General features: G+C 41.2%; 1 protein-coding gene across 1 annotated transcript in view; it reads left to right on the top strand.

Moving 5' to 3' along the window:
• PDZRN4 (PDZ domain containing ring finger 4) overlaps positions 1–25,258 on the top strand; it is a 109,250-nt gene that overhangs the window by 54,491 nt on the left and 29,501 nt on the right. Inside the window, exons 2-3 of the mRNA XM_009640271.2 lie at positions 10,186–10,439; positions 12,011–12,113. Coding sequence (XP_009638566.1) covers positions 10,186–10,439; positions 12,011–12,113 — 357 coding nt within the window. The remainder of the gene's footprint in view (positions 1–10,185; positions 10,440–12,010; positions 12,114–25,258) is intronic.

The raw sequence follows: 25,258 nt of genomic DNA, 5'->3' as shown, positions 1-25,258 counted from the left end.
GGGGGGGCGGCTGCTGCTGCTGACGCTGCAGAGACCAGGCCTAAGAAGAAAAGGAAGTCAAAGGAGCAAGAGAAAGATAAGGGAGGGAAGCCAAAGAGGCAAATGGAATAAAACAGAGGAAGGAAGTGGTGAGGGAAGGCAGAAGATATGGAGAGAGGAAGGAGAGAGACACTCCAGAAGGAAGAACAGACATCGAAACAGTGGGACAGAAATAGCAGCTGTAATTGATTTTTCAGCCAGGAAGGAGCTGCAGCTCCTAAAGATGTGGACACAGCCATGGTGCTGTATAAATAAGATAGATAGAATTAAGTCGGTCCTAATATTCACATCCCTTACATGCAGTAATCCTACATGACTAAATAGTCTTTAAAGGAGGATTGAAGTAGGAGAGAGAGAAAGGAAGAAAGGGAAGAAACAGACACAAATATGTTTCGTAAGATGCCTTTTCTGTGCATCTACATGTAGTTTCTTTTGTGTTCATTGTGTGTAGCTAAACGTGTACAAGCATGCTAGCGTTAATATTACCTGCTCTCTTGATGTTCAAATATAAATTGTTGCTAAGCTTTCCTATGAGCCGCTGGGAACTTTCTGGTGCAAAAGCTTCTGATGGACTTTCGAATGGCAGGGAAGGCCCCATCACTTACTTCATTTTGTCAAATGAGTGGTTCCTCCAAGTTCACATTTTCTTTGAAAAAGAGATCAAGGAAGTTGCCATATGCCATGTTCCAGAGGCAGGACAAGGTTAAACTTCATTGTAATCTATTGCTGCATCAGCCCTCATGGCTGAGCCACTGTAAATATGTGTGAGCTTGTGCAAATTATTTTTAAAACGTTTAGTCCTGTTAAAAGTTGGAAGGAATTTTTTGCAAGTTCTATTATGCCCCCTCAAAAATGCCAATATGCCTCTTCTGGAGAACAACAGCGCTCAATTAGTGTTGAGGCAGCATGAAAGAATGGAAAAATAATGAAAGGTACCCTCCAAGTTTTATTTCAAGAGAGGAGGAACCTTTTCTATTCCTTCAAGATGTCAGTTATAACAGGTACACAGTGAGAAATGCATGTTGAAGTAGAACAAGTCTACTGTGTCTTCATTAAAGAAAAGTAAGCGCAGATTTTGCAAAAGCAAAAGGTGCTGGGAAGCACTCCTCATCTTAACATTTCATGTGGCTGGCTCCCCAGCAGGACATCAGGTTGAGTTAGATGTGTGGCAGCACCGGGGCTGGCCAGGGTTTCAGTCAGGGTTGGGACCAGGCTCAGCGCTCTGATGTTGGGTTTGACATCATAGTGAAATTCGTGTGCATGGAGCACCCTCTTAGCCGAGGCAAAACTCTACTTACCAGCGAGGCTGGAGGCAGCGTGCTGTCGGCCACTCTTCTCTGCAGCTTTTAAGAGCCAGCCCAGTGTGCTGGTGCTTGCTGGTGGACGTGCTGGTGGAAACATGCTCCCTTGCTGGGCGAGGATTGTTGTGCATGGGGAAAGCAGGGTCCCAGTGCTGGCACCACCATCTGTCCTGCTCCTGCTGCTCTCTGTCCTGCTCCTGCACAGCTGGGGCAGACGGGAGTTAGTCCTCAACCCTGGGAGAGCTCTAGCTCTTGCTGTGCTACCTTAAATTGGATTTAAAAATAAAAAATAAAACCTGCCTTGTGCTTAACTGCACACCTTAAAGGGGGAATTTTAATAATGTGCCAACAGCAGCAGTTTGGAGTATCTTGCTGAGGAAAAGGTCAGTGTGCCCATAAGTTATCCTAGCATTTGATCAGTGGACTCTTTTCCAAAGACTTTAAGTCTCATTATTCACTGCTTATAAAGTCACTTGAGATATAAAAAGTCTTTTTATAGTAATGAAAGAACTCCCACAATTAGCCAGAAGGCAGCCATCTATCTTTTTAAACTACTCGCTTCGGAGGAGACCAGGAGTTTCAGGTGTCTGTACGTGGATGAATTGTTATGACAGTGATAAGTGTAACGTTCATGTGGAGATGCCAGCTGTGGCTGAGTTCATGGAAGGCTGGGGTTTTTTTAGAGGTGGAAGAGAGACTTTTTTGTTGGTGAAATGTAGAATATGATTCCCTGAAAAGGAGAAAAATGACTACGCGTTATTACAGAGTCCTGAAATCCGCCATTCAGCCCTTCCATTATTCTTTGGGAATTACAGATGATTAAAGAAAGTCGTTAATTTGATCTTCTAAAACTTTAATGGCAACTACCTTTTGAAGTGCCTCTTCCCTGAGAAAAATGCATACACTGGAAAAGAAATTGGAGAGTGAGCTTGTGGTAGAGCAGAGACACTGTGAAGTTCACAGGAGAATACAGCATTCAGTGCAGGGTCTTAGAGATAAAAATGATTTGTTCTGAGCACACACATTGGCCTTTGATTGTATTTTTCCCCACCATCAAAGGGTTGCTGTATGTGGTAGATCTCGTGAGAGATTTATATAATGTCCTCTCCACAAACAGGAAAAGTTTGCAATGATTAATGTAATAAATGATGGTCTAATTATATCAAGAAGTAACTCAACATATTTTATGCATGCCACAGCTAGTTTAGTCTTTATTGCCCTCCAGCAAAATCCTAATATCATCATAAAAACTGTTTGTCAATATTAAAAGCAATTTACATAGTAAATACACCCCAGCCTTGTTACTTCACCATCTGGGTTAGCTGAGCATTTCTGTTGGTACCAGGAGGTGCTGATGAAGGCAGACCTCATGAGTAAGTGTTCAGAGTGTCCAGCAGTCGCAATGGGAGGATGACGAGTGCTGGCAATTCCACCCCGTGAGAAGGGGACAGGTTCAGTCAGAGGGCAGCAGGAGGGCTTTGTGGAGAGGGGTTTGGGAAAGGAAAGATGGAGGGTGCTGGAATCGGGAGGCGTAAGATAAAGGAGAGCCCCAGGCAGCAAAGAATCATAGAATCATTTAGGTTGGAAAAGACCTTTAAGATCATCAAGTCCCATCGTTAACCTAACCCTGCCATTCCACCACTAAACCATGTCCCTAAGCATCTCATCTACCCATCTTTTAAATACCTCCAGGGATGGGGACTCAACCACTTTCCTGGGAAGCCTGTTCCAATGCTTGACAAAGCCTTGTGGTGAAGAAATTTTTCCTAATTTCCAATCTAAACCTCCCCTGGTGCAACTTGAGGCCATTTCCTCTTGTCCTATTGCCCATTACCAGGGAGAAGAGACCAACACCCACCTCACTACAGCCTTCTTTCAGGTGGTTGTAGAGAGCAATAAGGTCTCCCCTCAGCCTCCTCTTCTCCAGGCTAAACAGAGAAGGGTCTGCACTGAAAGAAAAAGGCAGAGTGAGAAGAGTAAACAGCCTAAGAAAGAGGAGAGGAGAGGAGAGGAGAGGAGAGGAGAGGAGAGGAGAGGAGAGGAGAGGAGAGGAGAGGACAGAGGTAGCAAAGCCAGGGAGAGAAGAATGAGACTTGGAATATCAGCTGGAAGAGGATGCAAGAAAGATTGCCCACAGCAACTAGTAACGTGTCTGCCAGGCAAACTGAGGGAGTCAGAAAAGGAGAATAGCGGCTGCTCACAAATGCGTGTCTACCAGTACTTATCTCCAGGCAGCTCTCTCTGAAACTAATGCAGTGATTCTTAAATTTAATTTGATGTTTTCATTTCACTCACGAAACCAAGAGAATTGCAGATAACACAAACCAAGAGAACCGCAGATAATAGTGCATTATCTCTTTCAAAACTCAAGTGAACCTTTTCTGTGCTGTTGCTGTGCTTTCAGGGCTGAGCTTTCCGAGCTGTTCTGATGTTGTTGAACATCAGCACTAAAGGACTTGAAAGGATCTTTGTGAGATGTGCATTGCTCTAACACGCAGTGAGGAGGTGGAGAGGGTATTCTCCGGTTACTCAGGCTGCCAGGCCTCATGTTACGAAGTGCAGGAATTCAGGCTGCGTTTTGGCCACAGATTAAAACTGCTAACTCGTTAGTGCTTTTAAACTTGTTGGAGCGGGCATAGTTATCCTGGAGGTGTGAACTGTAGCATCCAAGTGTTTTTCTGAAATATGTCTCAAGGTGAGGGCCCAGATCCACGAAGAGGCTGTAGGCATGGAAATGTTAGGTGTCTCCCAGGGTGGACTTTTCCATACACTGTTAGAGGAGATTGAAATGCTCAGAGACATTTGTGGTGAATGATGGTTGAGCCTAACCCAGCCAGCTGGAAACAGGTATAGGCATGTATCTAAACCACCATCCTTCTCCTATACTCAGTAACTTAAATGCAATTAGGCAGTCAATAAATTTGGGGTTTAAAACCCCAAACCTCCTCCTAAAGGGGGGAAGGGGATATCTTCAGTGATTTCTTTGCTTACAATGGACTTGACTTTTTTTTTACAGTTACACAAGCACTTCTGTATTAGTTACCTAGCTCACTAGTTGCTGTAGTTTACTGCAGTTGTGGTGAGAACTATTTCTCCATTCCCTATACATCTACCTGGGGTACTTTTTCCAATCCGGTTTAAAAGTCTTTTGAATTCCCTGGGATAGTTCATTAGACAATACTTCCAGGCAGTGTCCAGCTCTCTGCTGGGGTCTTTTGGGGATGTGTCTGTCCTTCATAGAGAGGAGCTGCGGGCGTCAGACCTGCCCACAGATGCATTGATGGACAACTCTGACAAAATGAAGCATCGTCTTGAGGTCAGTTGAAAGAAGGGTGCTTTTTTCTGACAGCTGCTGTTTAGGTAATCAAAATTGCTGAGAAGTCACTGGGTTGTGTCCCTCAGGATGGAAGCTTTACAGAGTGGAAATAGGTATATTTCTATGTTTTCTCACTTCTTGTAGCATTTATTTTGTCTTGCTTAGGTTAAGGCTTAGGTTAAGGCTTAGCCACAGGCTTTTCAGCCACAGTAGATTTCTGTTAAATACTGGGAAATGGATAGGAATCTGCCTAGGAAAATGCACAGAAGGCTGCAGTACTGGGCACTGCCTGGGCCTATTCAGTATTGTTGAACCAGCTACACAAACTATGAAACAGGACAAGCCTCAGCTCTACAGGTAATGGAGATGTAGTTCTTGCTACAAGCCTGTGATTCAGCCTGAGGGAAGCAGCCAGAGCCTGCGTGTTCAGCAGCTTGTGTAGCTTTTAGGAGGGATGACAAGATTTGGTGGTCAGGGCAACAAAGGATCAAATGGAAACAAGCATCACTTAACTCATCTGGCTAAGGAAGAGGAAATGTCATTAACCAGCATAATAAAAGTTGTCCTTTAATGAACTTGCATGAACCCTGTCCGGGATAGTGGTAGTGGGTAATGGCTGAATTTGCTACCTTTCAGATTAACTTGCTCAAGAAATGAAGCTTAGTACTTGACCTGTAACCTAAAAGGCCAGAATGTTGAATGCCCTTCCCGTAGATGAGCTATCACATTTGCCTTAGCAGAAGAGTTGCGGTGTCCTCTCCAGGCCGTGTGTCACTGGTAGCTCACATGTCCTGTGCCCCCCTGTCCTGCCCGGGGAGGCTCACGGATGGAAGTTTTCTAGAGGCTGTATGTGCCAAAGCTGTAAGTCTGGGAGGAAGGAAGGTGGTATGGTTTTGCTCTTTTTTCTGTGGCTCGTAGTTAGGGCTCAAATTCCCATCCTAAAGAAGGACTGGTCAAACTAAGGGACAGTGTTTGATCCTTTTTGCCAGTTTGCCATCCAAGGATGTACCCAGGGTGTGGTAGCCTGGATGCATTTAGGGCAAGGGATTGGAGGTGAAGAGACTGCTGTGACAAGAGCAGATCTAGCACCTGTCAGGTCAGAGGCATCTTGGGCATGGCTGTTGAAATCTCCTAGGACAGTGAGCCTTGTGTGAACTCCATCATCACGTCAGACAGCATCTCTGTCATTTTGCTGAGAAACCTTTGTGTCTGGCCGTCTCTGCTCTAGCAGAACGCTCCGGTTATTCTTCCCTTTCCCCTTACTGATTAAATAGAGGGTCTCCAAGGATTTTACCTCAGCAGAGCAGATCTTAAATTTTAACTTGCATATGCCAGGTATTTGCTGAGGGTAGGAGGTTATCTCATGAGCTGCTAATGTGACACCTTCTGTGATGGCTGCATTCCTTTTTTCCTTTTTTTTCCCTGTTTCCCTTTTTCTTTTTTTCCCTTTTCTCTTAATATGGGGGGAAGTAAGGACTACAGGAAACATATCAACATTTCTGTTCCTCTTGATTAAAAAATTCTGTCCAGTGTTAAATTATCAGCAACAGAAAAGTGTTAGAAGACAAGGCTATTTCATTTCTCGGTCACAGCCACTTAAATCCTGGAAGCAGTCTTCACTGAAGGACTGATATTTCTTCTTTTTTTTTTTTTTTTGTAGAACTCAAAAGCACAAGGATAACCTAACAACCATTTACCTATATTTTTGTATAGTCGCTGTTTTGTTATTTAGTGCTGTCCCTTCTTGCTTCTCTGCTGTCCACCTCTGTGTGAGCGGGAATAAACCTATGTACAGCGGTGCTGGCATTAGAAGTGGCAGTTGGCCAATGTCACTTGATTTGCACATGAAAGACAAAGCCCGTTTGCTTGTTTATTTTCTGACTCTGATGAAGTTTTGCATGTGGCTGGATTTAGAGCAAGAATCCAAAGGGGATGGCCAGGATCCAGGCAGTGGCCACCAGTCACTCTGGGGAAGATGTTGACAAGTGGCCCAGACTTTGCAGTGTGTCCAAAACGAGGGGGAGAGTGTTCATTAAACAGAAGCTTAATCAAACAGGGCAGGAGGATGGTTTACATGAGAAAAGATATATTCTTTACTTAACATTCACAACTTGCTTGTGGATTAATTAGCCCATCTGCTACAACAAATGTATTCCCATGTCTTTGTGTTGACTGTTAAAAGTGACTGATTTCTCTATCCACTTAAAATAGTACCCTGGATTCCACTGAAAGTAACCTTTCTGAGGCAAGGAATTTATTTAATCATCCACTAAGAACCTGTAAGTGGCTTGCTGTAAATAAGTGCTCGGCTGTCTAAGGCTCCCAGGGTAACTATACCTGAGTGTTAACTTGGGGGATAATGCAGGAGGCAGAAAACCCTTAAAGAAGCTATGTGAAGAGAGCTTCCAACCCCATCTGTAGTATTGGCTTTAGGTTTTAAAATAAATTCTCTCTTCCCAGCCCCAAGTGGGCAAGGACAGCTGCCAGCATAGAGTAATTCAGCTATAGATTTTCTTCTGAGAAAGGCGGCATTCATAAATTAGGTGACCTTTATGCAGATCGACAAAGTGTGTTGATGAACTTCAAGTGACAATTTAAACAAGTATTGGGTGTCCAAAGTGCTTGTATTTCATAAGAAACCAGCATAAAGGATGGAATGTTTTTGAAGTCTTTAAATTAAATAGATATTTAAATGAAAACAGAGGTCAGCCATAGGTTCCCAGGATAAATGGAAATGTGTATCTTTTGTGATTTTTAACACTCATGTGATTTTAAAATATTATTATTCTTTAGAAATAGAATTTGCATGTAAATGGCGTTGTGAATTTATGTCTATTTCCTCAGAATAAGTGGTAAGTAGTGACTGATGTGGATAACCAGAGCTTCTGGTTTTCCAAAAAAATCTAGTAATGTATTTTGTATGCTATCCAAATATCGTCTTGCTTTGCTGATGCAGATCTGGGATAAAATGGTCAGCTTGTGCCAAAACCCATGTGGTTCAGCTGGGATACAGAAGGATTGTGTGTTTTATACTTGCTTGAATACGGAAAAAAATTGATATAGTGCTATGTGGTATTTATTCCCAAGCATTTGCTTTTAGGAGAAACATTGTGTAGTGACCCAAGACGTATAAAGTATTAAAAGGGGTTTGGGAGGCAGGAAAGTAATTTTTCTGTTCCTAGGGCCTTAGGAATGAGAGTTACTCAGAGGGGCTGTAGGGCACACTTGTTACAAAAACTGCAGGAACTGTGGAAAATTGTGTCCTTGATAGGATCTGAGTTGGAAGCAAGAATGAAGCAGAGGCTGGGTCTGAAGAGTGACTAGAAGACCCAGGCTTGAAGCTTTATCTCTAATTGCCTCTATTAGACAGGGCTGAGTCTGAGCAGCCTGGCAGTACAGCTTGTGCTATTGGAAGGGGGTTGCAGAAGCTCGCTCCTTGGGGAAACGTATTTTATTTTCTTATAACATAACTTGTTCTTTGACCGTTCTGGCCCTTCCTCTTATATACCACTGATATTTTTCCATGTAACCCATGTATGTAATGGAATGTATGTGTGTATGTAATGTAACCCGAAGATAGAATTTGATGTATGATCATTGAAACGATAAAATCTTAACATTTTGGCTTCAGTCATCAAAGAAACCATATATATGCATTAAACTTAGGTGACCAGGCTAGCTTTTATTCATATTACTTGATCACAGTCTAGGCTGCAGTGGTATGGTACCCGTGGGGATCCCATGCATTCAGCACAGGGAGTTTTGAGCTTTTGTGTGTTTAGAAATCTGTTCAGGTATCTCATCATCACGTACAGCACCAGGGCTAGCTAGAAAGATCAATTGACCTTTGCATTGGTGGCTATGCTATGGTGTGGTTATTTTGCATGTCCTCATGAGTAACGTGACTGTGAAAGGGCTGCTTCTTCGGAAGTTGTGTCAGCAGAAAGCTGGTTCTACCTTGTACTTGAGCACATGCTACGGAAGTGTATCGAGTTGATGTATACAGGTAATTGATGGTCAAAATAGCCATCCACATAAATAGACAGGACTATGGTTACACGTGTTGCCTCAAAAAGGACGTGTTTAATTGCAAATGTTTCTCCTGGCACGCTTAAAAATGTTACTGAAGGCTGCTGAGTGGTTCTTTTGAGTTTGCTGGAGTTGTTCTTGTTCACGTGTTTTTCCTTTTTGACAAGAAAGTTCCAAGAATTTCTTGAGTGAGAGTGATGTGGCAAAGAAATTTTGGGTTCAACCAGTATTTGCAGACATTGGGGAACAGTCAGTTATGGGGTCTGTCCCATTTCTGGGAAGGGTTAAACTTAGTTCATTAAGCAGAAGTTTTACGACTTCATTGTCTGTACCAGTAAGTTAATTTGGGCATGAACTTGCAGAAGAATCCTCTTTCTGATTTGCTGCCAGTGTAGAGATTTTCCCAGGGGTATAAATTTTAATCAGGTTTTGCTACCCTTCACCTTTCTTACTAGAAAGCCCTACCTTTCTACCACAGCACAGGATCATCTCATCTCCACGGTAGCCTGCAACAGTTGGGTCCTGTGCAGCAAACAGCAGCCCCATTGCTCTGGCAACAGCAGAATGGTGTTTTCTGTGTAAGGACACACAGCGCCTGCGTCCAGGGGCTTAGCTGCGGACTGCCATTGACAAATTAGCCCTCACATTTTGTAGTGGGCTGGTACTTGGGAATTTTGCCCTAAACACCTGAATTCATATGAATTTAGCATCATCCAGCCTTGCAGTTACCTTTTTTAATACCCTAAGGCCTCATCTAGACTGGGAGGAATTTGCTGCTTTGCCTGTAGCAGAGAAAAACCTTGCCACAGTCTTTTAGTTTTGCCAAGCTGTGCTGCATTTGCAGCATAATTTTCTCTGGTTTATTATTCGTTTGTTTGTAGCAAATTGTTTCTTCAGTTTGTTTGATTTAGATTTCTCTTTCCTTAAAAGAGCAGCAGCTGACTGTGTTAGTCAAATCTTCCTATCTTTGGTCTTAATGATTGTATAATGGCCATAGCAGATAAGTGACAAAACATTGAAAATTGGCCTTGTTTCTTTTTAGACATCAGAGACATGTTTATTGACATCTGCATTAATAACAATGCTGTGCCAGAAATCCTTTAAAACACTTGCATGCCACAGAAAATGCTGAAATTGAAAATTAAAGGCACCCCTCCTTTTTTTATCTGTATTTTATGATGTGAATAAAATAGCATGAGAGAAATAATTTTATATGTCCTTTTTAAATACTGTAGTTCCTTTGCTGTGTTCAGATTCCACTGGGACAATCATGGAAGAGTTCAAACCATTTCTAATTTCTGGCAAAGAAATTAAGAATTTATTTCTCCTCCCAGCTTTATCTTCCCTCTTGCATGGATGCCAAAATACACGGTCCAGTCAATGTCAGCATGTGGCTTGATGTACTACACAAATAATTCATCCCCCTATATTTTACACCCATATTTTTATGCTGCCTTTTCTTGTGACTAACCTTCGGTATATTTTTCTGGTTTTCTCTAGGTCAATGGGAAGGACCTCTCCAAAGCCACTCATGAAGAGGCAGTGGAAGCTTTTCGCAATGCCAAGGAGCCAATTGTCGTTCAGGTTTTACGACGAGCCCCAATTAGCAAAGCTCCTGGTAGCTCTCAGGATGTTCGGCTTGTGGATGCCAGCACTCAGACAGACATCACTTTTGAGCACATTATGGCTCTGGCCAAACTAAGGCCTTCCACACCGCCGGTTCCCGATATCTGCCCTTTTTTACTTTCAGACAGGTATGGTTTATCTTCTCCTGCTGTTTACCTGTGGGATTGAGGTATTGCAACGGTAGGCTTATAGCCTTCTCTTGAAAAAGTCTCAGGAATACTTTAAATAAATTATAAATGTCGTTAATAAACACTGTCCCATTCAGGCTTCAGTGATGATTTTCCTAAACTCAGCTCACGGATTAGAGCTACCGGAAGGAATCTTGGCCATGTTTACTTTGTGTTCATGTGTTTTTTCATCCAAAGCTAAGCCCTAGTCAGGAAAAAAAACCCACTTCTGTGTTCCAAAGTACCAAAAAGGCTTTTTCAAACCCAGAAAGAGCTGTCCTGTTGCTTTCTGTTCCTCCAAAATTCTTACCAAAAACTCAAGGAAACAAGTTGTTTAATTTAGAGGTCCCATTATCAAAAGCAAAACAATTCAAAAAATATAGAAATCAAAACCACAATTTCGCCTGTCATGTGGCAAATGATATGAATTAAGTTACGCATCAGTTGAATTCTTTGAAACTGAATTGAATGCAAACACCAGCAGGTGGTGCTTATGCAAAAATAGGGTGTAGGCTTCTTCCTCTTTGGACTCCACTTCGTGAGTAACATCATCTAGTGGTTAACCCTTGCCCTCTGTCTGTAGCCAGCAAAACTATGAAAGCCCTAGAGCTTTTCCGCTGACTTCCTGGCGTGCTGTGCATCTCTGCAGAATTGATGCTAGTGGAGAACATACCACTTTTGACTTTTATGTAGCTCCATTTTTACAAGTTCTAGGTAAGCTGGGTAGATGATTATCCCAGAGACAACTTGCCAGCCAAATGCTGGATTGAGCCTACCACTTACTGCTGCACAGCTAGGGACATGATACATGCATATTTTTGAGTCATTACTGGATATTACTAAACTGTGTGCTACTGTGGTTGGAAGTTCCCATGCCCTCAGCATGGGGAAAAGTTTCCTACTTCTGCTAGGATAGATCCACACTGCGTGCTGCATGGTTGGGATCCAGCCTTGGGTCTAAGGCTGTACCTAAGTGGGCACTGTAAAGACCTCATTCTTTGTGCTCCAAGCCCATTTAACAGTGCAGTTTACTGACTGTTACCACTTTAACGGAAGAGGATAATGCAAGTTGTTCTGTGTGAGTTCTTGAACAATTTGTGAGCCTGGTGTGTGTTGTGGGTTGTAGGTTGTGGACTTTCAAGACTTTATAACCAGATAATTATTGAGTTGCCCCTGGCCATGATGCAGCATGTGAATCTGGAATTAGGTACCTTTATGAGCATAAGGAATCCCAGATTGTCACAATTAAGTAGTTTGGCCCAAAACAGGCACTTTTAAGAAATCACCTTGTGTAAATCCGACAAAAGATGAGTCCAGCAAAATGAACACAGTTGGAGTATGAGCTTTTTTTTGAAAAGAAAACAGCCCCTGCTACTTCTTGGTACAGTTCCTTTCAGACTGTCAGGCCATTCTGGGTAGCATTCCAGAGATGAGAAAACTACAGAGAAATGGGTGTGGGGGTGTTGTATTATTTTTTAATTTAAAAAAACCCTATTGTCTCATCTACTGTTGTACTGCTTTGTTCCACATAGCTGCCATTCTCTTCACCCAGTGGAGCATGACTTTTATGAAGGTAATGAGTATCTTTCCAGCCTGCCTGCTGATGCAGATAGAGCAGAGGACTTTGAGTACGAGGTAAGATCACTGGCACACTGCAGCCTCTCTTTCTGTTATTACAGATATGGTATTTGCACAGCTGATAGCAGGCTCCTCTGAGCAAAATAAGAGTGGGAATACTTCTTAAAAAATTGGCACCAAAGACTATTTTATTTTATACCTGTGTAATGTCACGGGCTTCACTGGTGTTAGGCTACACACGTGAAAAGTGAAAGCAGAGTTCTGCAGTGGGTGGCTGCATACAAGTCCAGGAGGCTTATTAAACATGGTCCCTCTTTGTGCAGTGGAGACTGTAACTCAGATGCTTTGCTTTTGCAATTTTAACACTTTAAAGCAAGCCTTTCCAAAATTAGAAATGGTAACTGGAAGCTCAATTGGGTTTCCCCCCCAAGTTTTAAGAATTAATTGGCCTTGTAGTCTTCCAGGTATTTGGGGATGTGCTTGAGTGTTCGTAAGATCAGGCTACAACTTTGAAAATGAATATGATTTCTATTACTTGCTCTTTGATATCTGACATTGTAAGTATTGCAATGATAAGAAATTGTGCTCTGTACCACAAATCTCCCTTTGTTGTTAATGCATTGTACTCTCCAGTGACAAGGGTGGATGTGTTTCTGAGTCAGTGGAAAATCATTATGTGAGGCTTCCCAAAATGATAACATGTGATTGGTAATGTTGCTCTTCATTAGATTTTCATTTCAATATCTAAATAGTCTTCTTGTTGGCCAGTCATTAGCTTTTCATGTTTTCCACTGTCATCCAGTAACAAAATATTTGTAGGGATAGGCATAAGAAGCAGATGGTTCTTTTTATTATTAAACAGTGCCAAGTCTTTGCATAAGTTCAAGTTACTGTATTTTAAATAAGAACGATTATAAATAATTAAATATCTTTAATACAAGATTAAAAATACCCTATCCTCCTGTTTGCTCTACCTTAAGAAACCTTTCTAAAGGTTTCATATAACTGGTTGACATTTGGAAATGAAATGAATGGCAAAAGCTTTGGCAAATATGCAGTGTGTTCACTTTTATCATGTCTTTAGCAGCTAAGATGCTCTACTGCAAGTGCAGCCCATTCTTCTTTTCTTCTGGCAGCCCGGGGAATCTGAAGTTCATCCCCCAGGAAGCAGAAAAATCAAATAACATCTACTTAGTGAATCTCAATCAGAACAAGCAAACTTTTATTTGAACTCCTCAAAAAATCATTGCTAGAGATTAGTAAAATCATTATTTCTTCCCAGTTGGGTTTTGGTGTGATATCTCACAGCAGAAGAGTCTCAGAGCTTAAGTTCTGTTTTGACTCCCCATGTGTAATATAATATTAAATTTCTCTGTCAAGTGTGTTTGTTTATGGTACTTCTCCCTTAAATATAACAGCAACTATTTTTCTAGTAATACTTAAAAAAAATTAGTAATGTAAACATCTAGAAAGAACATTAAAAAAAAATGGTTAGATAAAAATAATTTTCACCATTTAATCAGAATATCAGTGACATATTATAATACTAATGGTTTTTAAAGAGTCTACCTGGTGGAATCCAGTCCTCTTTATGACCATTATTAATCCCTAATAATAGCTGGCATAAGCATTGTGACAACGGCAAATGCTTGGGCAGCTTCTCATTTGCCTGTAATCTCTACTAATCACACCATCATAGTCATTAATTTGCTGTCAGCTGTGATTCAGTTGCCCAAGGCAAATTCACTGAGTGACTGAAATAAAGTGTTTCATGTGAAATTTAAATAGGGCAGGAACTGTCTAGCTGCCTTTGAGAAGAACGCTTTCTACTAAGTATGAAGGTTTTGAAGGAGAAACAAGAGCATCTCGGTGCCTTTAACTAGCAGCGCTCTAAACATGAAAGTCATTCCCAAAATTTAAGCCCCTATGGTAATACTATGATTTAGGTTTCTCACTGGTTGCATTTTCTGTTATTTCAGGTACTTATAAGACATTATTAAGCTCCCTTGCAGTAACTAGGTAGCTGGAAAAACTGAGAGCATTGTCCCCAGAAATATATATCTCCATCAAAGAAAAAAGTCCCATAAAGGACAGAGTCGAAAGGGATTTACTGGCTGCTGTTGCTGGTCCGGGGAAGAAGCAGCAGGACAGTGAGTGGAGCAGAGGCTACGGTCCAGTGCTGTCCAGGTCTCTACAACGGTTTGGCTTAGGTGCACCCTGCTGTGGCCACTCAGTCCCACCCTTGCCCTGATGTTTTCTGGCCCCTCAGTTACGCCAAGGTTAGTTTTTGTGAAACAGGTGTGTGAGGTAACCCAATATTTTGTTAAAAATAGATTTTTAGAAGTTTGGGGTTTTTTAACCTAGCCCAGCTGTGTGATCTAATTTCCAGCATAGCCCTACAAGTTGTTGTGCTGTGGCAGCACAACAGGAAGGAAAAAACGCTCAAGCACTTGGGAAGACAACACTTAAAAAATGAGCATTCTCCATCTACCATCTAAGGATGAAAGCAGCGAGAAGAGAGCACAGAGCATTCTCTATCTCCCACCATTTGATTTCTCCTGTGTTTAGGGGAAAGAGGTTTATTGTTATTCCTGTGCTTTTTGCAGAAGGAGGATTGTATCAGTGCTCCCTGATTTTACCATAGCTTTTTTTTCTTCATACCAGCTTTCTGGTGTGACCCTTAGCTAATCACACACAGCAAAAAAACTACCAGCTGTCAGGAGTATGGTCCAGTTTCCAAACTGCACGTTAGCATTCCCATTGTACTAAAAGGATACAGATAAGCAGTTCACAGGTCTCCATGGTGAACTTAATAATTTTTAAATAGATTCAAAGCCAAACCTGGAGATTTCAGAAAGGGATTGAAACATGATAGCGATCAGAAAGAGCAACGCCTCGTTATTTCCTAGAAATGGTTTGTAAGTGAAGAATGCATCAGTTCTGAGATGCAAATGCAAAATACTCAGTCAAGTTAGGAAGTAAGGAAAGAAGATGACTAGTAACTGAGGTGCTGTAAACAAGAATGTTCTCCAAGAAAGGGAATGTCCTGGAGAGTTTTGATCAGCTTGGAACTTGCTTACAGATATGTGCTGGCATTTAAGTACCTGATTTGCCACCATAAGAAACAAAAAGGAGCATCACATATGATATGGGGATATGGACTTACACTTGCCAGTGGATTAGACACTTACAAGACTCTTCTACTCCATTTGTAAGCAAGGAAAACCCAGTGGACTGTGCTCAGTTTGTTGCAGCACAATAAACTCAAGTATGAGCCAATTGTCTTGGAAGGATGAACTCCCTGGGAGGCTCATTAGGCTCTATAAAGTACCATACTTTAAACAAATAGCTGGGAAGATGACAAAGCTGGGAGATTGCTGATAGCCAGCTTGAGCATCCTTATGTTGCTGCTGCAAAACTTGTCCTAAAAGGAATCCAAATTACTGGTAGATATTGAGACAGGGGTCAGAGCCAGCATCAGTCAGTGTTGGCAGAAAGAGATCAAAAGATTTGCAATTCTGGCATAGCCAGATACCCATGAGGACTTTTAAGATAAAGCAGGAATTGACCAATTTGTAAATGCCTGGTTGGACTTGCAGTCTATATCACTGAAAAAGAGCCAAAGATATTCAGGATAAACCCACCCAGTCTGGCTGTGAGTGGCTGTTGCGTGACTGGAATTACATCATGTGATGCCAGAGTATACGTCACACTCTCTGGTACCAATGAGGTGAAAGAACTAAAAGCATCACAGCCTGCAGTAAATCTGTGTTAAACACGGCTCTAAAATTTGTCCTTGTAAGAAGCAGAGGATATTGGTGCTAGAGAGGAGTAAATAAACCAATGGGCCTGCACTTCTTTAATACATTTCTAAACATACCATCCAGGAGAGAGAAACATCATATATTTGGCTTGGAATGGCAGTAATACAGCAATTTAAGGGGACAAAGTCACTTAAATCGTGGAACAGTGAAAAACCAAAGAATACTGTAAAGACAAAGCTGGACAGAAGAAAGCGTCTCTGATATAGCGTCTTCTGACAGAAGAAAAGCAATTTAAGGGGACAAAGTCACTTAAATCGTGGAACAGTGAAAAACCAAAGAATACTGTAAAGACAAAGCTGGACAGAAGAAAGCGTCTCTGATGTCTGGTCCTACATATTCAGTCTGAGGATACCACCTTTAAATAAGAGGGGCAGAAGAAAATAAGATATTACAAGCAGGCACAAGCAGGTAGCATCGTTTAGTCAACAGGTCCTTATCCAAGGGCAGAGAACTTCGTACCTTCTATGTACCGAAGTAGTTTTTGAACAAAAGCAAAATGGGAAGTGATTGTTTTTTGCTGTGAGAGCCAATATCTCTGGGGAATTACAGCTTTTAAAATCTCATATATCTGAGATAGGAAAAGATTCTTATTTCTCACTGAATGCTTCTCACAAACAGCAAAAGCAGACATCCTTGAGAAGGAATAGCAGTGGGTCGAGGTAACTGTTGCATATATGAGGAAGAGTAGGCTGAAGTTTGCTCTCAGAATTGAGAGGAGTTTTTTGGAGGGAGGTTGGGTGTTAGTTGATGTGGACGTGCGAAGGAGACCAGTGTAATTGCCTAAAAGACTTTCCAGCTCTGATTGTTCTCATTTTTAGGCAAAAGCACAAATGATTGCTTCAGGGCAATGACATAGCTTGCAGGAGCCTGGAAAACCACATCGATGGTTCATCGTGCCAGGATTAGCATTTTCAGAGTGAAAAAGACAGAATGGCAGCCGTTGTGCTAGCCTGCTGGTGTCCCATGACTCCAGTTTCAATGCAGACAAATGCTAGTGCTGACAGATTGGGGCAGTATTAAGACGAGTACCTGGGAGAAGTTGCTAAGGATTGAGTTGACCCTATATGAAAATATGAGGTAGTCTGATGCTCTTCACTTAAGGTCTTAGAAACCACTGAGCTTCTTTCTTTACTTCACGTTTTTGCTCAGGAAGTTAGCGCACGCCACTAAATCAAGAGACAACCACATGAGGTATGTGCAGGTGAAATCTTTCTGTGGTCAGTTTTTACGAAGCCTCTTGTGTCCAGACAATGAAAGAGTCGGAAGTCCTGCAGGAAAACAGCAGCCACAAAAGAGCAGAGTATTTTGAGAAAAAGCCACGTGAGATTTTTCCCACCTGATGCCTCTGTGAAACTTGGAGGATGAGCTAGAAGCTACATGCCTGCTGTTTTGATTCCCCCTATGCTCTGAAAAATAGGAGTTCTGGAAATTCATATGAATTCAAGATTCATATGAAAGTTGCTTTACTCCATCATCGGTATCTCCTCCTAAATGGAGCAACCCATATTGCTCTGAGGCTTGTTTAATACCTCAGGGCAAAAACGAATACTCTTAAGTTCATGTTCTGCTTTCTAGACCCAAGGGAAAGATTTTTCAGTCAGAATAAGGAAATAAATGTGTGTGTATGCGTGTTGAGTGTAAGCGCTAATTTATGGTTATGCACAGCCGTTCATTTAAATGTTTTGATAAGTATTTGCACTCATAAATCTGTTAACTGTAAATGTAGGTTAGTCCTTTAAGTTTGCCACTGGCCTGATCCAAAGCCACTGAAATTGCTAAGGTTTCCTATTGACCTGAGCATTTCTGGATCAGTTGCTGTCGGCTGTTTTCACAAATGACTAAAAACAGGTCTTGAAGAAAGAAAAAATAGAAAACTTTGGGAATCAGCCGCAAGTCAGGTTTTGTGTAGACCTCTTCTTGCTGAACACTTAAAACTCCCATTGGGGAGAATTTTATGCTGTTCTCTTCGTTCTTCTTACCATATCTGAGCATTGCAGCGGATGCAATGCAGTTGCAATACATTGGTTTACTCTCCCAGTGACACCCAACCCATCATGGTGAGAGAAGCTATTTCAGATGCAAATTCAGATATCCTGTTTCTGTGACTTAACGCTTTTGAAGTGATCGATTTTATTGGGGTTTTTTCCCTTAGAACAAAAGAAGGAGTAATTTTGTGCAGATTAGCAGTCTTGAGTGGGGCTGTTTATCTGAATAACATTACTTGAACGTGTAAGTATTTGTGGGTTGAGGCTCTCATGGGCCACTAGAGTGTGGTCTCCAGTGACTTTCTGAAAGGCCCACCACTGCTGTAATAGGCCAAGAGAGACCTGCCTGCACTGTGAATTGGTATTTAAGGCCTTTTCAACACATGGATTATTTAACCAGTAAACCAAACAGATCTTTCTATATTGTAAATACATATTTAGGGCCTTTTTAACATGAGGATTACTGAGCTGATAGCCTGTAACAGCTCCCTTCAGAGCTGTGATAGCCTGCAAACACCCCTGTGTGAGCATTACAGGCACTTGCGGCAAGGCAATCGGAGCTCCTGCTTCAATTGCTAACACCTGAATAAACAGGTTTTATGGAACCAGCTTCTGTGCACACACCGCCAGCACTTCCGATCACTGCAGTCAGGCTCTTCTGTTTTGCTACCTGGTGGGTGTTTCTGTACAACGACACTAACCCAGGAGATGGATGTGTAGCCATCAAAACGGAAAACATTTCTTAGATAAGAGTTTTCTAGAAATTCCTTACACATAGCATGGAATTTCTCTGCACAGCTATTGAGTCATGTTTTTAATAGTATAAAGGGTTGAGAGACAAAAACCTTGTTTTGGTAAGGATCACTCAAGCCACGTTCCAGCCATGTTCAGGCAGGATGACAGTGGTGCGAAGGGGCAGAACCACTATAACGCCTCTGCGACTTGCTCTCAGGTTGTGCTTGTTTCTTCTGTCTTTCCTACTGCGATTGGATTATTTTTTTCCTGAACTTCTTAAAACTTGGGATGAAACAAAAAAGAGACTTTCGCAAACAAAAAGACAGGTTTTGAATTCAGTGACCACCAGATGTAATTAAAAAGGCTTCGAGAAATAATGATCCTAATAGAGTCATGGGTGTTGCGGTGTAGAAGAAGTGAAATGGTGGGCAAGGTTGTGTCTTTCTCTTGTCATCAGACCTGACTGGTGTGGTAAGGGGAACGTGGAAAGGCTTGCTGGTAAGCGTTGTGTAGATTTTCAGTGGGAAAGCAGCTACTTCTCAGCACGTGCCTTACCTTATGCAGCTGCTGTCGTGGCGGAGGGACTGATCTGACAGAGTGGGTTTAGCTAAACTGGGACTTAGTATATTATGTTTATTTTCTGACCACCAGTTTGTAACTGCCTAGCAATTATGGCTGAATCATGGATGCCCCATGGTATAGAGACATTTTATTGACTCCATTTTTCTGATTTTTTGTGGAAATCCGTAATATTATGTAGCATCTGCTGTTAAGAAGTATCATGAAGGAAGTGACCAGGTATGCGTGTGCCTGTGATCTGTGGTCTTGGTTGCTTTGGAGTCTTTCTGCTTTGTGGGGTCTTGGGGTGGGTTTTTTTTTCCATTCCTACCTGTCGTATCATATAAGTCCAGAGAAAAAAATGGGCTGTATCTTGAAGCTATTAATTGAAAAGCTTGTGAGGAAGTCTCCTGGATGAGTAAATAGATTAATAATCTATTTTTCAGTTTTTTCAGTTGGACCTGGGAAAACACTACAGTGATCGGGGCTTCTAAAACCCTTCCTCAAGACTTTTTCCTTTTAACTTAAAAGGAACTCTGAGCTGCTAACACCTGGCCTGTGATCTAGCTGACTGTCGCTATGGACTAAAAATAGAAAAGGTCACATTTAAAATGGAGAAGGGGCACTGGAGTGGGGGTTTTTTTGCTATAATTCTTTGAATAACACTGTGTAATAATTAAAAGAAGACTCTCTTAGCATGCATTTGGCGTACTACAGCACAAGATTATGTATTTCACGGGCATTTTTTATTTTTAAAATGCCTTGGGATTTAAGTCAGCATAATTTACACATAGACAATAATAAATATGTAATTTCTCCCTAACTGTGGCCAAATGTACACTGTAAATGAGCAAAGGAGTGGTAAAAGGAGCAGTCCTTTCCTTTTTCATCTGTCTTTTAAGAATTGAAGTCACTTTTCAAGTATAAATTAATTAAATTTAACGCCATTCCACTGCGGTTCTTTGGTGTTACTATGTCCTGCATTGCTACAGGAATTCACAAGCAGGTGAACTAAGGACAGTTGTATGGAGAGACTTGCCAAGTCAGTCAGTTACTGCCAGTGACAGAACTGGCAGTAAAACCCAGGAACCTTTACTTATAACACATCTCTCTTTTGGCCATGAAATCCATCTCCTTCGTTGCTAGTCATTGGCTCATTTAGATGGAGGAGGATGTCAGGGTAGTTTCTGCCACAGCTGTGTGTTAATTTTGAGTGTGTTACTGTATGTCATCGCAAAATTCTGACATTCAAAGCAGATGAAGTTGCTGTCATCTCACCTCCCCTAAGTAATGAATATCCCAATTTAGGGATTTGAATTGTGTCCACAACTACAGATGATCATGAAAGGATGGGGAGAAGACAGACGCAAAACTGACATGGGCAAATTTATCAAAGTTATTACCATTTATTGTGTTTTAAACCAGGAGGAAAATATATCAAGTCAGTGATACCCATTTTCTTTCGTGATTTCATAAAACAAACACGGGGTTACTCCTCATTTCACCTGAAAGCTAATAAAATTCTTCCTTGTTGTCAGAGCTTATGTTTTTCCAGGAAAATGAAGAAAAGTGAGCTTACTTCAGCAGCACTTTATTGTTGGGCAACATTACAACACATGGTATGTGTTTTTCACTCAGCAAAGGAAGAGAAAGGTGCTGGCAATATTTTCATATTTATGGAAATCTGTGGATTATAAATCTTCTGGTTTGGAGAAATGCTTTGTTTGGACAGTTTTTATAGTATTATGCCACTTACCTCCGTATATGCTTTACAGTGAAAGTGTTTCTAAGGGTTTTATTAATGCTATTTTTCATATGCCTTCTGCTTGAAAGTTCGTGTAGTCTGTCATGGAGACATGGAGTTTAGCCATACAGACAGAAGATGGGAGAAAATAATTTCTTTTACATATTCTTCTAAAAATAACCTAAGTCATGTTAACCAGCTTTTTATAATATGGCTGGTTTAAAGCATAGTATCCTAGGAAATTCAAGAGCACAGGAAGCAAGGGCCAAATCCCCTTAGCAAGAGGGAACCTTTTACAAGCAAATGGGCTTTAAAGAAGTTTTCAATATTATGCATGCTCGTCCTTCAGAGGGGAAATCAAAAAAGCAGGAGAGGTCTTTTCTCTGGAAGTTTGCTTTTTTATTTAATGAGGCAGCTCTTCAAAGAGAATGTGGTAGTCATTCCTGGAGGGCATGGTTTGGTGAGCAGGAATACAGGTGAAACTGCATTGTGCATCAAAAAAGCAGATGATGAGTTTGCTTTGTATTTCGCCTCATGATTTCATCAATCTATACAAGTATGTGTTTGGGGGTGGAGGACATTTCCATGTGCAACAGAAGTTTGAACAGCTGAAACTCAGCATGGTTATGGTGCCCATAGACCTCATTTTGGTGCCAGGAAAATTAAAATGTGTTTTAAAAGTCATTGCCTATCGCTTCATGTGCTTGATTTATAGGCACATATATGTGATTAAAATTTGCATATTTTAACTATACATATTTTAATATGTATGTATCTCAAAGTAAACAAGAGCACGGATGAGGTGGAATTTTAGCTTCATGCTTTCTAAGAATTTCTGATTTTATAAGCTCAACTTTAAATTTAGCTTTTTCATAGTATTTTGCCTTTACTGTGTCTGAAGGGCATAAACTGAATTACAGGAAGGTACGTTTCTCACAGCTGTCTAAAACTGAAAAATTACATTTTCAACTTGATTTTAATTAATATTCCAAAATAGCCTTCACACAGTTGTAGATCAAGGCTATCCAAATGTGCAGAATTGTAACTGGTTAGGAGTTTGAATCTACAGCTACATGTTCTGCTGCTTACTGCAGCAGATGTTGGCACATCTGTTATGCCTCCCCATTTCGATTGGCTGTTTAGAAAGTGCTGATGAGGCAGATAAATCTTCTGACACATTTCAGACCCAAAGCAGGCAGGCAGTGGTAATAATGATGTTTACAGAGCCAAATGCTGGGCAGTAACATTTTGAAATACAGCAAAACTAAAGTGTGATTTTACCTGCCATAGGTGAAATTTATTGTAAGAAGTGAAAGCTAATTATGCCAAGTGATTCTCAGCTGATTTGAACTGCAGCTATGACAACTGAGAAACATCTACACTTTGTGTATCTAAGGTTTGTCAGCTAGAAAACAGCACTTGCTACAGTTTAGAAAGCACACTAATCTATGAAGGAGCTCTTTAATAAATTTAGGAGAGTTGAGAATGAGGTTTAGAAACAGCTGCAGCATACGTGTTTTTTGGAAGGGGAATAGCTATCTTCAGGGGGCTTGAAGTTCCTGATCTTATCAGAATTCTTACTTTCAACAGGTTTTCCTCTACCCTTTGAAGTGTGTCAGATTTGAATGTTTTTATACCATTAGAGCCAGGAAAACTCCAGACATTGGGTTCTTCTCCTGAGAAGGTCCATGGTTGATCAAAGAGGACATTCACGGACAGAGACGAATTACCTGACAGTCTCAAGCATGGAGACTGGTTTCCAAGTACAGAGAGCTTTTGCAGGTGTTGGATTGTGTTCCAGACCATAATCTCCAACACGATGAATGGCAAACAGAAATGTAGGAGAAGACACTGTAAAGATTTAAAGATTTTAAAACACTGATGCCATGTGCTAATATTGTCCCATTCCCTTCAGTAGACATCACCACTAAATTTTCCGAGTGGCTTGCAAAGTGCCACTATTTAAGGCAAGTCCAGGAATTGCAGAGAGAGCCTATTGGAGAGGAGTAAAGAAGTGGATGCTGATTATATAGCTGATATAGTCGGTTATGTTTTATAGAATACAGTCTACAACGTCTCTGGACAGCTCTTCCAGTGTTTGACTACCCTCATGGTAGGAAGCATTTCCCAAAATATGTAATTGGAATTTCCCGAGTAGCAGCTCACGTCTGTGGTCTTGTGTGGCTGTCACAGTGCACCTCCAGGGAGAGCCTGCTTCTGACTTCTCTGGACCCTTGCATTTGGTACTTGAAGGAAGCAATAAGATCTCCTCTTAAGAAGATACTTCTCTTCAAAAGGCTATCTGAGTGCAGTTCTCCCAGCCTCCCCTCATAGGTGATATGTTCCAGCCTTCTAATTAGTTAATGGACTTCTAGCCAGACGTAGAGTGCTGTGTTACTACCTGCTAACCAAGAGAAGGTCCATTCTAACATTTTATGTCAAAGCCATTTTCATTGGAAAACAGATTGGGAACCAAATTCTGGAAAGCTCCAAAACCAAAAAAAAATTGGACTGGTGAAGTTTGAAGTGTTTCTCCCCTCGACCCCTTAAGTGTCTCAGACCAGTGATTCCTTAGCTGTATCTCTGATTTTTCAATGTTGAAAGCCAAAGAGTTTTAATATGGGAGTCAGGATAGGAGCTTTAATGAAAAGTCAGAATTTTTTTCTTCCAATACATGTAATAATGAATCTCTTTCTTTTATTTTTTTGTCAAAATTGTCAAAAAGCAAGGGGCTCCTTTGGAGCATAGAGGCTGTGAGCCAATATGACAGTTTAGTATATTCACACACACTGCACAGTGGAACAGTTACTACTCCAGTCTGCTTATCTCATTTTACCATAAGGTTCAGTTTCTCCCTTGGCTGTGCTATTCCCACCTCCTTTGTTCAATGAGAAAGTGAGAATGTAGAGTCTAAGATTAGTGAAAAGGAAACCCTTCACTGCATATCATCAGCTGGTTAATTATACTTTAAACTCTTCTCCTACCCTTGCAACTTCACACTTATATTGAGTGAAAGACCAAAAGTGAGGACCAAAGCTGACTGCTGAGAAACACTATATATAAGCAGTTCATCATGGATCTCGCGGCTCAGAAAGCAAGAATTCATGGTTTTCTCAAGTGCAGAACATACCAGAAGGGGTTTTGGGTCTCAAGCAGATGAAAACTTATATGCATATATAACATAGGAAAAAAAATATATATAGTTAAGTACTTCTAATAAATTAGGATTCATACTGCACCATGGGGAAAGAACAGAAATAAAGAGAATGAATAGGGAGGTGAAAGAATTAGGGAGAAAAGTAAGGCCATGGCTTGTTTGAAAGAACAAAGTACGCTGAGGACATTTTACCTTCCAGTAAGTGTGATCATCCGGACAGTATGGAAAAATGGTTTTTAATAGCATTTGAGGTACTTTATGTTTAATACTTCCCGTAAGAGTTGATTTTTGGATTTATCTTTTTGACAAGGATCTGAAGATTTGGTGTTATGCATGCTAGCTAAGGGGGAAAACTCAGGTTCGAGTGGATGTTTGTGACTTCCTAAAGGATGTGCCATCAGCTGCTCAGCCTTTTGCAGCCAGGAAGCCTGTAATCTGTAAAGGATTTTTTTTCCCTCTTTGACTTCCTTATGAGATACATTCACTGTAAAGTCCACCATGTGTCTTTAAGCTCAAGACTTAAAATAGCCTTTAGAAGCAAGTCAGAAAGGCCACACCAAGCCTGCGAGGCCCATAGAATTAAAAGTTGTGTTTATCTCATCCCCATATGCTTAGACCTTTCCTCCCACCACAACGCTAAATTTGTTCATAGTGCAGTGATCAAAGGTTTCTCACATTAGGGTCCAGCTCCATCGTTCATCCAGCCCAATCCGTTCCCCCATCTGTTCCGTGACTGCTCTCCGCCCCCCGTCCTCACCCCTTGGGAGTCTCAGCTGACACTTGGGTGTCTTCCTCCTCCCACTCGCAGCCATCAGGCTGCTGCTGATCATCCCACATCGGACTGCTGAATGTGCGCTGGCAGGCTTGCCGTGCCTCCAGTTACTCCATTGTTTGATTTCCTACGTAGAAGCATAGTGCACACCGAAAATTTTCTCTCCAGAGCTGCAGGGAGAGAGTGAATTCCCATATCCATGGAGCTTCTTTATTATCAAAGGATTCGTCAGCTACAGGGCCAAATTCTGCTCCTACAGTTGGAAGATGATATTTTATTAATAGGTGCCTATATGTCAGCATATTAATTCTGGATTTCTTTCTGCTACTACTGTTTTTTTTCTTTCTTTCTTTTTTTCTCTCTTTTTTTTTTTTTTTTTTTTTTTTTTTTTTTTTACCCCCCTTTTTTTTTCTCACACATCCGCTCC

Source organism: Egretta garzetta, unplaced genomic scaffold (genome assembly GCF_000687185.1).
Source record: "Egretta garzetta isolate BGI_Z169 unplaced genomic scaffold, ASM68718v1 scaffold656, whole genome shotgun sequence".
Lineage (NCBI taxonomy): Eukaryota > Metazoa > Chordata > Aves > Pelecaniformes > Ardeidae > Egretta > Egretta garzetta.
The sequence above is the reverse complement of the archived record's forward strand: the minus strand, read 5'-3'. Positions and strand labels throughout refer to the sequence as shown.